The 15004-nt window shown below is 33.9% G+C and overlaps 1 protein-coding gene across 1 annotated transcript; it reads right to left on the bottom strand.

Moving 5' to 3' along the window:
* Window positions 1–26: 26 nt before the first annotated feature.
* Window positions 27–12896, bottom strand: LOC103489432 (pullulanase 1, chloroplastic). Its single transcript, XM_008448594.3, has 28 exons — window positions 12611–12896; window positions 12033–12174; window positions 11901–11953; window positions 11631–11739; window positions 11037–11173; window positions 10716–10915; window positions 10456–10605; window positions 9894–9954; window positions 9462–9582; window positions 8937–9027; window positions 8754–8847; window positions 8562–8657; window positions 8236–8376; window positions 8078–8128; window positions 7785–7855; window positions 7527–7619; window positions 6841–6931; window positions 5692–5763; window positions 4965–5021; window positions 4245–4313; window positions 3258–3314; window positions 3110–3184; window positions 2024–2112; window positions 1710–1787; window positions 1319–1457; window positions 722–831; window positions 547–646; window positions 27–309 (listed from the first exon to the last, which is right to left on the bottom strand). Exons 1-28 carry the CDS (start codon window positions 12848–12850, stop codon window positions 196–198), a joined length of 2901 nt encoding a protein of 966 aa, XP_008446816.2. The 5' UTR covers window positions 12851–12896; the 3' UTR covers window positions 27–195.
* Window positions 12897–15004: the final 2108 nt, after the last annotated feature.

The raw sequence follows: 15004 nt of genomic DNA, 5'->3' as shown, positions 1-15004 counted from the left end.
ATATTTAGACAATCAATGTATTTCACTTATTGGATTTCTAGTGCAAAAGATTAAATATATTTGAATTTATCAACCTAGACTGTTAAATTTAACATAGTACAATGATGAAATAGAGATTTATTCTACTTTCGCCAAATAAAAGCAGTTAGTCTGGGATGACATAGACATAAGGGAGTACCATTTCAGGGAATGAGGCTACTCATGTATCCGAGGCTCCACAAATACTGATGTCGTCCTTGGAGGCACTACGAAGCATCCTGTGGATGGCTCGTATGTTGAATTTTTTACAATGGGATCGGTTGACATCAACTGCCATATTTTATTTAAAAAAAAAACATTAATATTTCTAAAAATTATTTACAAGCCTTTTCTTGGTTAGGGGGAGGAACTGATGTAAAACGTTGTAATAATTTACATAGCATGTAATCAAAACTTAGGTATTTTGACGTTGGCATTGCACGATTGATAAGGATAATAACTATATTTACTTGACAATCTCGTTCCCTTTTGGAGCTAAGCAATGTTGGATCTCAAGAGAGTATTTACCTGAATGGGATGTAATTGAAGAGTTTTTGCCCGCAATGCAGGACAAGGAAATGAAATCTCAGTTGGACGTGCATTAAACACAACAACAATGTACGAGTAGCTGCAGAAAACATGAGATAAGGGTATTATTATGAGTAAAATTCTTGATAAAAGAAGAGAAGATTACGCTACTCACGTTGAATCTAGCTGACTTAACCCGGGAATGCCTTCGTGCCCGTCTTCAATGCTCATCACTATGAGTCCGGGTATAAGTGACGTGCCTGAGTTGTGGAAACGAACTCGTTTCTACACACATGACAAGGAAAATGCACTTCACATCACAAGCACTAAAAAAGTAAATTATTTTCCAACCCAAACCAGACATATGTTTTGTGTTTTAAAAACCGAACGAAGATAGAAGATTAGTAGCTTAACATCAAACCCAAATTTATAATCAGTACAATATCCATTATATAGTTAAATTAAGAGTACTTCTGGAACCCATGGTGCAATGCAATTTCAGGTCCAGTTTAACTGGTTCAGCCATAGCATTTAGGTTTTGCATGTTAAAAGGCAGAGATTGAAATAAAATCAATGTATATTGTGGACCAGCGTGAAACAAGTAATGATGCTTTGCACCACCTTGACAGTATTCTGCCATAGCATGGCTTATGTGGCTCTTGAAGATAAAAAGTTATTTTGTTAAATATAATATCAAGTCCCTATGATTAATTGACTGATTAACCTTGATATTGTATTTCTCCGACAACTTGTCTTAAATAAACATTCTCACCTGGATAGCATGAGATGTCTTCAAACGGAAAAGTGGTGAAGAGTATCTGATTTGTAACAGATTAGTGAAATTTTCCACAGCAGCAAGAATGTGACTTTTACTAGGCTTGAAGGAGGGATCAGCCAGTCTAGGTTTTATTCTGAAATTGAAATTAACAAAGGTTTCCAGTAAACATGCAACGGAAATTTTAAAAATAAGAGAAAGACAATGGCCAGTATAAACAATCAAAAAGATCTTCAAGTAAATAGTTAATTGGATTTTGGCTGCTGGGATAAGGATAACAAGTTCATCTATTCCAGATTCCAGAAGGCGAAGGAATGGTTATAGAACATATGCTACTCAAATCAAATAGCAAACACGTCAAGAAATGTCAAAATATTGTCAAACTTACAGCGGCCAGTTGTATTGATTCTTCTCTTTCAAAGGAAGGCCAACGCCCCAATTATTTGTCATGTAAGTGAAGTCAAGTCTGATTTGATGAAAGAAAACATCAAATTCAAGGTAAGAAAAGAAACACCATTACTGACAGTAAACCTTATTCAGTTAGAGAAAATGGAATTTGGATACCCAATGTGTAACGGTATGTTATCCAGATTTTGAAGTAGAGAAAAAAAAGGTACTAGACTCTGCAGTTGACACCCTCGGTGTGTCTAATTACATTCAAAAGATTAATACATCATTGAGTGAATAAAATTAGAACAGGACCTGTTAAACCAATCACCAGAGTTGTATGAATCACGATCCATTGATTTTGAGCGTAGTAATTCATCACCACAGTGGAAAAATGGTATTCCCTTTTAGAGGAAGAGAGTGATTAAGTGACCAGAATTACAGAACTACAAATCATAAATAATTAATTTTGTATTTAATTTGATGGTGTCTTATAACTATGTCAATGCCCACAATATGCATCAAACAATTAAAAAAATGGTTCTCCATATTGGGATCTACATGTCATTATCAACCCAACCATGAAGTTGAAGAACCATGAACATATAAAATTGTATGTCCGGCATCTGGCATCCATGACCTAGATCACTAACAATTTGGTTAAACCTATGAAGAATGAATATTACATGAGTTCACAGATGCAATTTCCATATCTAGTTTAATCTGTTGATTTGATACAGAAGAATACTAAGTTTAGTGTCACCTACAAACACCATGCCAGTAAGGACATCCCATTTGCTAGTTATGTTAAACTTTCAGCATGTAAAAATATTCTGGTATCCACGTCTGAATTTTCCAGAACTATTCATAATTTATTGTGGCACATGAACTGTTGGAATGCCTTGAATTCGGTATTTAGCTCTACAAACAACCTAGTATGGGGGTCTTGTTGACCGGTGAGCGAGCCGGGGTACAGGGAAGGTGCACCTTGATGGGAGTTCAGGGGTGTTGCTCCCCGTAAGCTCTTCAGTTTTCATAATTGAGCCTATGTACTTAATTAAGAGTTATTTACGATTTTGACCCTAGGGTTTAGAGAAATGCATTATATAAACTCTCTAGCCTAGTGGCGCCGTTTCATATTCTGAAAACATTCTTTCTAATAATATCGTTCTCCCACTGCTCCACGGACGCAGCTAACACACTGCTAACCACGTATATCTTTGCGTCGTCTCTATACGTTTTTTGTTTGCTTAATTGTTAATTTTGCAACATGAACATGGGTCTCCTATTAAATAAGTTTCTTCTGATTTACACATTTAATGGCTTGAACTTTTAAATAGGAGAAATTAACATTGTAAAGATGAAGGCTGCCAACTTTCATGATTAGTTAAAATTGAATACCTGTGATAATGCTATAATACTGGTGGCCAAATGATTAATCCTGCACCTATTATCTACGGTAATGTTCCTTGAAGTCTACAAGAAAAAGACTATGAGCAGAGTCAACTCTTAAAAAAAGCAGTATGATTCACAAACCACGTTCACATACCTTCAAACTCACAATGTCGAATAGAGTTTCATTATCATGAGCAGAAACATAATTTACCTGAAAATCAATAAAGAAAGTCAAATGCATGGCTGGGCATACCAGATTTTAAAATCATATGGAAATATCTGCGACCATGATCAGCATTGACCTTGCAGGTTTCAAAAATTATTCTAGAAAATTTTTAAATTTGCAGAATTTACTCGTAAAAATTAAAAGGTTAATAGGAGTATGACCAAGTGTTTGCAAAAATATTTATCCATTATTTTATTATTGCGTGTTCAAGAAGTTTAAAAGGGAAGAGGAAATAGGTCTTCCAACCTTAAACCTCTTCCAGGAATTCTAAAATTTCTTCTGTCTTATTCGTTCATTAGTGAAAGAGAGAAATCCGTTTCACCATCCTTTGCCATGCAATACACTTCTCACAGAAACCTTTTTACTTTAGGACTTCCTGCAGGAAGCATCAATCCATCAGGTCAACGCCTCCTATTTGATTGCCGCCTTTCCTTTACCTTGGGTTTCGGGTGACAAATCTATTTTAAGTCTTATTGGAATAAAGGATGTTTCATTACTAGAAACCATAGCATGAATTAACTACTTTACTTTTCCAGCTAAGACCAGCCTCTCCTTTTCTAGGATCAGACAAGAAAACACTTCTTTACAAAAAAAAATTTACATGTGCTTAAAGAGTCAGCTAATGTTCAGGATGAAAATGGAAAATTTGGAGACAAAAAGTGATAATCTATGAATATTGTACGTAACGGTACAACCCCCTATTAAAGTGTTTTACGTAGTTCCATAAATAGTTTGATTGGGCATAATTGACCCTCAAGCTTAAGTTCAGGGGATTCCTTATTGACTCATCTTTTGTAAGCTGATCTTTCTGAGTAAATTCTGCTTTTTAATGGTTTTCTTAGGGGGGAAGAGGGAGATGAGAACTAATGATGACTTGCGTGAATTCACACAAATCTAGATACAAGTGCATCTTACAGTTTCTGTGGGGCAAGAAGCATACGCCACTGGAGATCTATCATGAGTCAGTACTTCTAACCCCTTCACCTGGAAAAAGATATAATATTATCTAAAATTTTTCATTAAAAAAAGATATGCAGTTCTTGTTGAAAAATACTATTGAACTAGATCCAATTGTACCTTATTTCAATTCTTAAGATAAGAATAAAGTGTAGTAATGAGAGGACGTAGATAAACTCTAGAAGAAACCGAAGCAATGCTCATTACATCATGTGAATCAGAATGCATGATAAACTAATCAGTGTTTTGATAACCTTTATTATCCAGTTGCAAATTGATATCATATCCATGAAAATAAATGATTTATTTAACAAAATAAACTTCATGCATTCATTACGAATGCTAAATGATACTCTCCTTATTGAAAGTACTCACTGAGCTGGGGGAAAAAACTTATTTAAATTAATGAAGGATCGAAAATGTAGAAAACCAAGAACTGTCTTTTCCCATGATTTTACCGTAAAATCTTTCCTTAAAAGTTATCAAAACCCGGCAACCAAACCAACTCGATAAAGTCAGTAGGATGAATCATACGTGCATACATCATACATGTATACACACACAGACATTTAAACAAATGTACATAATACACATGTGGGAAAACTAATATTAGCTCCGTCTTAAAGGGTTCCTAATGAGAAACTGCCCTGCCCTTACGGCTTACTTAAAATAAAATACCTCTTTTCCTTCAAAATTGGTTAGAATATACTCCCTCAAATTGGCAGCCATCGCAACCTGAAATTTATTTTAAGTACTCACAATACGTTGGAACCCTACGGAAACAATAATATACTGCAGAAGCTACATTGGATCAAATTAAACCTGACAACATTGATGATACATTAATGGCTTTGTATAATGAAAATGTTGAAATAATCAATGTTCTCCATAGGCAGTTAATTACAAATCAGATTTCTCTTTTCGATTTTTTTTTTTTAATCAATCTACAAATTCTACTAAGGTCCTACTAACTAAAATGCTCTCTTTCTGGAAGAAGCAGTCTCCTTGATATAAAATAATAATAATTTATTTGGGAAGGAAAAATCATTTTTTTGGCAGATTTTTCAAAAAAAAAAAATCTTCTTATAATGCCTATATATATTAAAATTTTAATTTTGAAGCATTTATATATTTAAAAAAAATGGAGAAGGATAATAATTGTTTTGCCCTCTCTTTCTGGCAGATTTCTTCTTTTAAGGTATATATATATTGTTAATTTCTTTTAGAGAAAAAAAAAAACTTAAAGTGCAATTGATCAAGTTGTTTTTAGCCTCAATGTGGACAGACAATAATCTGTATCCACAAACTGTATAATTTTTCCAACAGCAACACATGGACTACTAACAGATCACACACAGACTTGATTCTAAGAGTTGACCACTTCCACTCACAAGAGATGACTAACCTCAATATGATCCTTTGACACAGCAAGCATAGATTCCGCAACTTCATGTGTACCATGGTGATGGTCATTAGGCTGCAAAATAAGACAAATTGATATATTTGGATACAAGGGGGAAAACTGCAAAAAAAAAAAAAAGTACAAATACTATTGTACAGCCAGACGCATTTCTCAACCAAAATTATGGAATAGAAAATGTAATGTGAATAAGGAAAGAAAAACGCGACTTAATATTTCTTCAAAAAATCTACAGAACGTGCACTGTTTATAGCATGGCTCTAAGTCAGCAAGTACGGAATTGAGCCGTGGGATGGACTTCTGTTAAAAAATATTCTCAAGCTTTACGAATTCGTTGACCTTCTTAAAAATAATATTTGCCTATCTTCAAAGTTAGAAATGAAAAAGAGGTTCAGATCTTAGAAGGTTCTTGGAGTGCGAGGATTCCCTTGACTTCTTCAGTTCCTGATTTTTATGGTACTACCCAGACTAAAAATACTTTGATTGCAGACTATTGGGATGATGGCTAGGAATATGAAAGTTGAAGAAAAGAAGATTGAATGGAAAGCTGCGAAATTGGTGAGTCTGTTCATGAAATAGAAGGACATGTGCCTCTCAACATGCTGATAAGATAGTTTGGACTCGATAAAACTTGGGAAAATCCTCCTGAAAAGTGCAAACCCATCCCCAGCAATTATGGGAATAGATTGTGCTCTTAATGGAACTTTAACTATAGGCAATGAGATAAGGAAAATCTTTACAAAGATGAAAGTTTACCTATAGACCCTCACTTTGGAAAAAATGAAGATCAATTACAAAGTACAAAGGAAATTTCCTAGTATTTAGACACAAAGATTATGTACTATGTGAAAAAATCATGCAGAAATCCAAAACTATCTTTTCTCTATTATGCATTTACTACTATGCTCTAGAACAAAGTATTAAGTATATCTAATATAAGTCAAAAATGTGTATTCACGTGTGCACACAGTTTATATACCATAGATTTAAATTCGAACCAGAACAATGTCTTACAGCTAATACCTACTCGTGCTATATTAAAGAGAGCAATTTTCCTTGTGATATTTGATTCTGCACAGTGACACTATTGAGGTCCGATAATAGTATGTTTGAATCAAAGAAATTCTGAAATACCTCTAGCAATAGACCAGTCACAAATCCTTGCTGAAGAGGATGCCCAAATGGAGATCCACCAAGTATTGCATCCCGAACCCGGTCATTAAAGCTGAACAAACATGATAACTTTAAAACCTTCAAATATTACATTACTTTTTTGCGCACAAAAGAAGCACACACCAAACTAATAGGGTAAGTCTCGTTTCCTAACTAGCAGACATTTATAAATCAAGACAAAACAGCACAAACATCAAAATGAGGTGCGTTTTTATTCATTCAATCAACCAAGAAAATTCACAAAGCCACAGGATCCAGAAAGTAGTTAAGTTTCTCCATCTTTAGGATATCTTTGAACATAAAATGGGAAAAACAAAGCTGCCTTTAGGTATACTATAATAGGATACATTACAAATAATAATTATACAGCATAAAACACGTTCATAAATTAATTGATAATGTATAGTTGAGATTTAGCCTGTCCTTTAGGTGGTAACTACAACTATTTTTTATTGTTTATAAATATATTACCAAACACGTTTTTGAACAATTGTTAAAATGTGATCTAGTGACTAATTTGCTACCAAACACATCCAAAAACATTGTTGTTTTTTTTAGAAGTCCAGAAACATTGTTGTTGAATCCCTTAATTTTTATATCACTAACTAAAGGCACTCTAAGTTTGTACAAAAGACAAAAGTATATACCTCCCAATTCCAGTTCCAAAAAGATTGAACTGTGATGCATTTACTCCACGTCCATTTTTCGCGACTTCACCAAAGTCCCATCCCTCACCATATCTGAATTGCAATATTATAGAAGAGAAAGAATCTTCAAACATAACATTAGATTTAAATTTTCAGTAGACTAAAATGGGTAGAAAAGTTCATTGACTTATCTGCCGCATTGAAGGAATTATGCTACCAAAACAAAGTGCAATAGTTAGGAAATTTGTCCAATCTTACATATAGATACTTGAACCATCAACTCCATTCTTTTCCTTTGTTAATCCTTGAAGTGCATCTTTAGCTTTCAACTTCAGGTAAACCATAAATTTCAAGCAGACCATAAGTTTACAATTAATTCCAAAGCTCATGTGCGGTTGGCTAAATAGTCATTGCATCATTACAAGTTTAGATGTACCGGATAATGTTTTTCAAGCAAAAGAATGTACTAGATAATGAAGATTGAGAATTGCACTTGCATTACGAAGTTGGTTCTATTGCATGGATTTAAATTGATAAAGAAAGTCACACACCATAGTACTTTTCATCAAATGGCCCATTAGATCAAACCGAAATCCATCAACCTGATAAACATCAAGCCGTTATGTTCAAAAGAAATAAATAGTCAGGTCCAGTTGACATGCAACTGAATAAAGGAGCTGAGGTTTCCATCTTTTTGTATATAAATTACCTTATAATCAACAACCCAGTGTAAGATATCATCCACAATCATGCGTTCAACCATAAAATGCTCGCTGGCAGTGTTATTTACACAGGTACTGTTCTCAATGAAACCGTCAGGGTTCCTTCTCAAATAGTAACCTGGTACAATCTACAAGCGAAGAATACCAAATTGTCACAAGGGGAAACTAAAAAGTAGAAGAAGAAGAAGAAAACAGAAGCCCATGAAAAAATGTAAACACGACATTTACAAGATAAGCATGAACAATGAAATGTTTAGTGGTGGGCTGAACAATCTAGAAAGAGAGTACATTAAAAGCAATCATTGGTTGAGACCTTATCAAGAACAGAATTTGAATCAAAAGGTCCATGTGCATGTAGATGATTATAGACAACATCCAACACAACCCGAAGGCCAATTTGGTTAAGTGCCTGTAACATATATTAAATACTTTAGTACAGCACTGCTCGTGATTGATAACTGAATGGTGATCTGAACTTCTCAGAAACACAAACAAATTTGTCAACCTGAACCATCTTGCGGAACTCAACTAAACGACAAGGACCGTTAGGATCACTGGCATAGCTTCCTTTAGGTACTCCCCACAGAATAGGATTATACCTAAAAAGGCACGACACACAGACAAATAAGACTTTTCAAAATTCAAAGAACTTACAACTTCAAAGAGAACTCCAGAATCAGGAGCTTACCCCCAGTTATACCCATCACTATTTTGGATATCTGCAATTAACGATTGCTGTTCAGCTGAATCTGGAGGAAGATTTTCCAGAAGCTCAGTATCTGCAACATTGTTTTATGTAGACAGTGAGTGTCATCAGATGCTACAAGGACTCCCATAATCAACTCAATATAGATAAGAAATACCATTCATTTGCGACAACATATTGATAGGACCCATCACCCAAGTACACGTTATTGACACTAGAAGAAAAACAAAACCCAGAAGAGCTCTACCAGGTTTATGAAAACCATGCATCAGTTCCCTAATATTCTGATGATCCTCACACAATTGGAAATGAAAAGTTGGGTTAAAACTTTTCGATCGATAACAAAAGAAGTGCAAGTAACAGGCGGACTTCGAGTGCGAAAGCTATGTCTACTAGCATCCAAGTTCAAATGGGCAAACAATAAACCAAGATAGACGAAACACTCTTTTTCATTTTTGGATCAAAAGCTGAAACATCACAAAAGGAAAATGAAAGAGATACACTTACCGACAAACTTCCACTTCGTCTTATCGTCATCAACTCCACCAAAATGGAAGGTTGGCAGTAGATGAACATGACTAAGACCAGCATTCGACAGCTTCTTTAAATGATTGATACCAGCTGAATCCTTCAAGTGGCATATGCTTATTGTTAAACATTACTCCATTCGATTCTACAAGATCAGCTTCTTATTCTGATATCCAATGCATGTGTAGTGTACAAGAATGACAAGAGAGAGGAGTACTACAACTTTCAGCTTACTAGTCCAATATCCAATTCATGTACGATGTATAAGGTAAGTGATAAAACATGCATGGCATATAAGGGAAGCAGGGAGGAAAACCTATTTTGTTGAAGGAATTAAGGAAACTACGATTAAGTTAAATAACTTCTGCTTAGCATATAACTGATACACACAATGGGATGAAAAGGACTTACCTGCAAAGTGAAAGCCATATAACCACCACGCAGATCAGGAAGCACACTTTGATCACTTATACTGAATACAGAATATTAAGAGGATTTAATTGCAGAGAGTGTAGCACAAGAAAGATGATTCAACCAGGAAAGGCAACACAAACACCACCATGGTTGCACAGTAAAATCCTAGATTTTCCATTTCTTTTGCTTGGAATTAACTTTTTCTTTATTAATGGAAGAAAATTGTGTGAATCTCACAGCTAAGGAAAGAATTTTCAGCGTTTTCTATATTTGACTACTTTCATCCCTTTTCTGCCCCTTCTAAGATGGAGTAAAGATCAGAAGAAGGTAAAATTTGTCAGTTTTTAGTTTCATTATGTAGCGGAGATAATGAAAAATAGATCAAGCATATCTTATCCCACAAAAGTATATACTAGTAATACAGCATGAATGGCAAAGGTCAGTTTTCTCTTAGTCTTACGTCCTAGAAATTTTATCAAACCTTCCTACAATGTTTCAACTGAAAAATTGGAATGCCATCGTGAAGAAGCTCTGAATACAATAAGAATCAAGTACTTACCTAAAATCCCTTACATGCAACTCATAAATACTAATGTCGGTAAATGAATCCACTGGGGGTTTGTCATCAGCCAATTTATCCCAACCCTTAGGTATCAAGTCATCAGAGCAAAGATCAACAAATAACGTCCGCCTTCCATCTGAGGAGACCCTGCTCTAACAATAGAAAGAGTGGAGCATTGTAAGCTTGCACTTTCTAGCACTTGTCCATATACAAGTCTAAAACAATGCTGCATAGTTTTTGGGTCAGAGATTTTGTACCCTCTAGAATAAGGATCAGTAGTAAAACATTTTTCAACTTGCAAGGTGCTAGGGTGATAGACTGTTACTTCATATTCATAATAACATCCTTCCCAACTTTTTGGTCCTTTAGTTCTCCAAACACCATCAACCTCCTCAAGCGGAATAACTTCAAATGGCATCCCACCCACTGGGTCTCTGAAAATTTGAGCTCGTACAGCCTGATTGATGCAGCAGAAAGATAGTAGAATAAAAAAAGGTTGGTATTAAATGATGCACATCAGATCGTGATAGTAGGCTACATTAGAATGGCATTGGCTAGATAGCAGGAAATTGTCGTACCTGTGCAGTTGGAGCCCAAAGGTAAAGTGATACACCCTCTTTTGAGTAAACTGCACCAAGAGGACCTTCATAAGAGAACAAGTCGTCCAGAACACCAGGTAGCTGCAGGCAAGTAATATTCTTGCATTCACCATAAGCTGAAAACCAAAGAAAAAAGCATTATACATCAGTGGGCGCAAAAAATATTGATCTCTGAATAAGAAACTGAACTATTATATAACATCCATAATTTAAAAGACCGTATATGCAACAGTTTTACTGCATAATAGCATTTGTCAGAATGCATCAATTTCACAAGAGCATCAAACATTTTCTTTTAATAGAACATGAACATCATTTCATTGATATGGTGAAATGTATAAACAAGAGCGCCAAACATTTGATAAAGAATATAAACATGACTGGTCTACAATCAAAATCATTCCATGAATTTTTTAATTTTTTAATTTTTCCCCCCTCTATCCTTTTCCTTTTAACTCTAGATCAAGCAGATAGAAGAGTAGCTACGGTCAAAACTTTAATTTGTATGTCATCTAGTTACGGTAGAATGATATAAGATATGGGATACAGACACACATCAAATAATATCATTACAGTCGAAAGTAGCTACGGCCAGTTGACATTTGAGGAGTGCTTCAACGTCTGACGCAGGAGGGACTGTGAAAGGGCAGTAGTTTTGAATATGCGGGAACTTTTTGATCACCTAACGATATAAAACAATAGATATCTATCAGTTTTTCCTAAAACATCAAGAAGCATTCATATCTATAACATGCAACAACAAAATGGAGATTATACAAGCAAATCACAAAGTCTAGTCTAGTTTTGACAGTTTGTTTAAAATAGTTACTGGTTCCTGAGTACATTTTCTGGAAGTTGGCTACGGTCATTTTCCAGCGTAATTTTCACATCGTAGCCTGTTGACAAGAGAATAAATCAGCATATTATCTTTTCGATCTCAACAGAGTGACGATGGTCCACCAATTACAATCATACCTTCGACTACACCATCTTTAACACGCAGAGTAGCCATTTTACTGGCAAACAGATAGCAAGAACCGCTCTCAACTTCCACATTCCACGCAATAACATGTCTGCTCACCCAAAAAGCTCTCGAGTACAACAAGCTATCCTCCAACTGTTCACATTTTTACGACAAAAAGAAATTATGTAGCAATTCAAGTAGTTCAACCAATCTGTAAATCACTCTTAGATTTGTATTTCCTCTGTAAACGAAATAATCCACAAAAAATCGTTTATAATAACCACTTGAGCTGATGCATATCTAAATTTCCTTTTGCCTTTTCGTTTCTATTGGAACTAGTATGTTGAGCTTACAAAGTATGGAGCACATACTATCTTGAACCACAAAACTACAGTGGTCAAGAGCTGGTATTGTGCGCCCTTTTATTCAATGTCTGCAGCTGTGTAAACTTACTGTTTGGCAAACACTATAGCCAACCAACTCGGCCAGCTGCAAATCGTTTCTATTGGAACTGAAGTCAGTCCTACTCCTACATTACGAAATTTGTCTCCTCAACCAAATTATGACAGGTGAGGTGAGGAAGTGTAACCTGAGAAGTTGAAGTAGATTCCTCGAGCGACATTGACGAAGAAGGTGAGCAGTAAAGAGGTCCAGTACGGAAGTTGTGGTGGGAACCATGAGAGAGAGAAGTTCCAGCTGCGGAGAAGAGTCCGGCGGCCGGAGGAGATGAAGAACTTGCGGCGAAACGAGGATGGAGTTGGTAACGAAGGGAAGTGGGGGAAGCTGATGAAGGGAAAAAATGGAGGGAAGAGGAAAACAGAAGAGACATTTTCTTTCAATAAGTTCCGCTGATCGATCGACCTTTGGTAGGTGAGAAAGAGAACGGTTTGTTTGATATTTTCTGTATGTCTGTGACGTCATAATTTCTTTTAATTTAATTATTAAACAATCTCCTTTTATGTATATATGTGGAAATGGTAAAAAATATAAGATTTCACGTAAATAAATTTTGTTCTAAATAATAGAAAAATAGATAAATCATTTAAATTCTATAGATCGAAACAATTAAAATACGAAATTCATTAAACTTAATTTTGTTATGAAGTGTAAATATTTTATCGAATATTTTATTTTTTATCGTTTTTCTAATTTTTAGCATAAACATATGTGATTTTAATAAATCTTAAATTTTCACAAACGTTAAGAACTACATAAAACACACGTAAAGAGCAGTACTATATAAAAACGTAGGTAATGGAGGCCAACATAACAATCGGATAATAGAGTAGAATAAAAAAGAAATAGGAAAAAAAAACATAGAATGAATAACTACATAACAGCATAGCATGCGATTGATTTGGTTTGAGAATCATAAATTCAAAGTTGTATTCACGTGTTGTGAAAAAAAATAAAGGCATGAGAGGCACGGATGTGATTTCGATATATAAAAATAAAATAGTTACGTATTAAATGGTAAATAAGTTGTTTTAAAAAAAAAAAAGAGTAAAATGAAAATGTAAAAATTTTCATTATTTTCCTCATTTATTATAATATATATATTATTTTCGAATATAACAAAATAAACTATAATATTAACCATTTTTAATATCAATTTTTAATATTTTGAATCTAATTCGTAAGGTAACTCAATAATTATAAAATGTTGAATAAAAATAAAAATAAAAAAGTGGGAAAGCCCATAATTGGCCCAATGATAAGTCATGAAGTGGGTCATGGAATTTGAAATAATCCATCATCCATTATTCATTCACTATATAGCTACCAGTAGTTCAAATATCACAACATTTTATCCTCAAGGTGGGTCCCTATCATATACCCATTTCAACATTATTTTCGTATAGTTATAATTTTGGTTCACTTTAGTTTCGATCATTTCAAAAAATTCAAATATAGTAAATTAAATAAAAATATTTACAAAATATCACGATCTATATGAGATGGACAACAATAATAAAAAACACAAATAGTCATCTATCTTGATCTATCATAGCTAGATGATGATATTTAATGTAAATACTCTAAAAAATTTGTCAGTAAAAGTAATTTTCCATTAAAAAAAAAAACAAATTCCTTTGAGAGTATATAAAATCAATGAACCAAAGTCAAGAGTATGGGTCATGACAATATTTAAACTATATACTATATAGATGTATACACACACGCATACATAGATGTATGTATATATCAATTATTCAAATTTAACACATTTTCTTAAATTTGTTTCCATAATTCACGGTGAATATGATAGAAACCTTTTTGGTTAATCAATTTTCAACAAAGCACTCCATTATTTGGGTCTAGCAAAGTAGACAGCAAAGATGATGTTAATGCTAAACAAAATAAATAAAAAGCTACAATTGGTTTAGTTGTCATAATTGTTTTTCAAACTTTTATTAGTTTTATTTTTGAGAAGGTAGAAAAGCATTATTTCCATGAGGAAATTAGATTTAAAAGATTTTTCTATGGCATAAAAAGGGATTTGGAATTGGAAGCAAAAAGATGAAGAAAAAAAAAATAGAGTAGTTTAGAAGCAAACATTAAGTGCAAATCATGGGTCATATGGTTGGTGAAGAAAGGAATGGTTGAAAGAAGCCCAAAGTGAGTAATAACATCTTGACTTTGGAAATATATAATGACCCAAATTCAATAATGTTTTTAGTATGTTTCTATATCTATTTTAATATTAGCTAGTTGAAAATTTAAATCTCACCATAATATAATATCTAAGATTAACTAACCACTCAAAGTACAAAATCACGACAACATAGCACATGGGAGAAAAAGACTTCATCCATCTCTAAAGTCAAACATTCATCTCATCAATAAAGAATACGAGATTTCATATCCATTTTTCTACATAAGATTTAAAGTATAAAAATTGGGTATCACGATATAGTTTATGATGTTTATTTGTTACAAAATTATAATGTAATTAATAACTAAGGTTGGGAAAGTAATTGAG

The sequence above is a fragment of the Cucumis melo genome, chromosome 10 (assembly GCF_025177605.1).
Source record: "Cucumis melo cultivar AY chromosome 10, USDA_Cmelo_AY_1.0, whole genome shotgun sequence".
NCBI classification, from domain to species: domain Eukaryota; kingdom Viridiplantae; phylum Streptophyta; class Magnoliopsida; order Cucurbitales; family Cucurbitaceae; genus Cucumis; species Cucumis melo.
The sequence above is the reverse complement of the archived record's forward strand: the minus strand, read 5'-3'. Positions and strand labels throughout refer to the sequence as shown.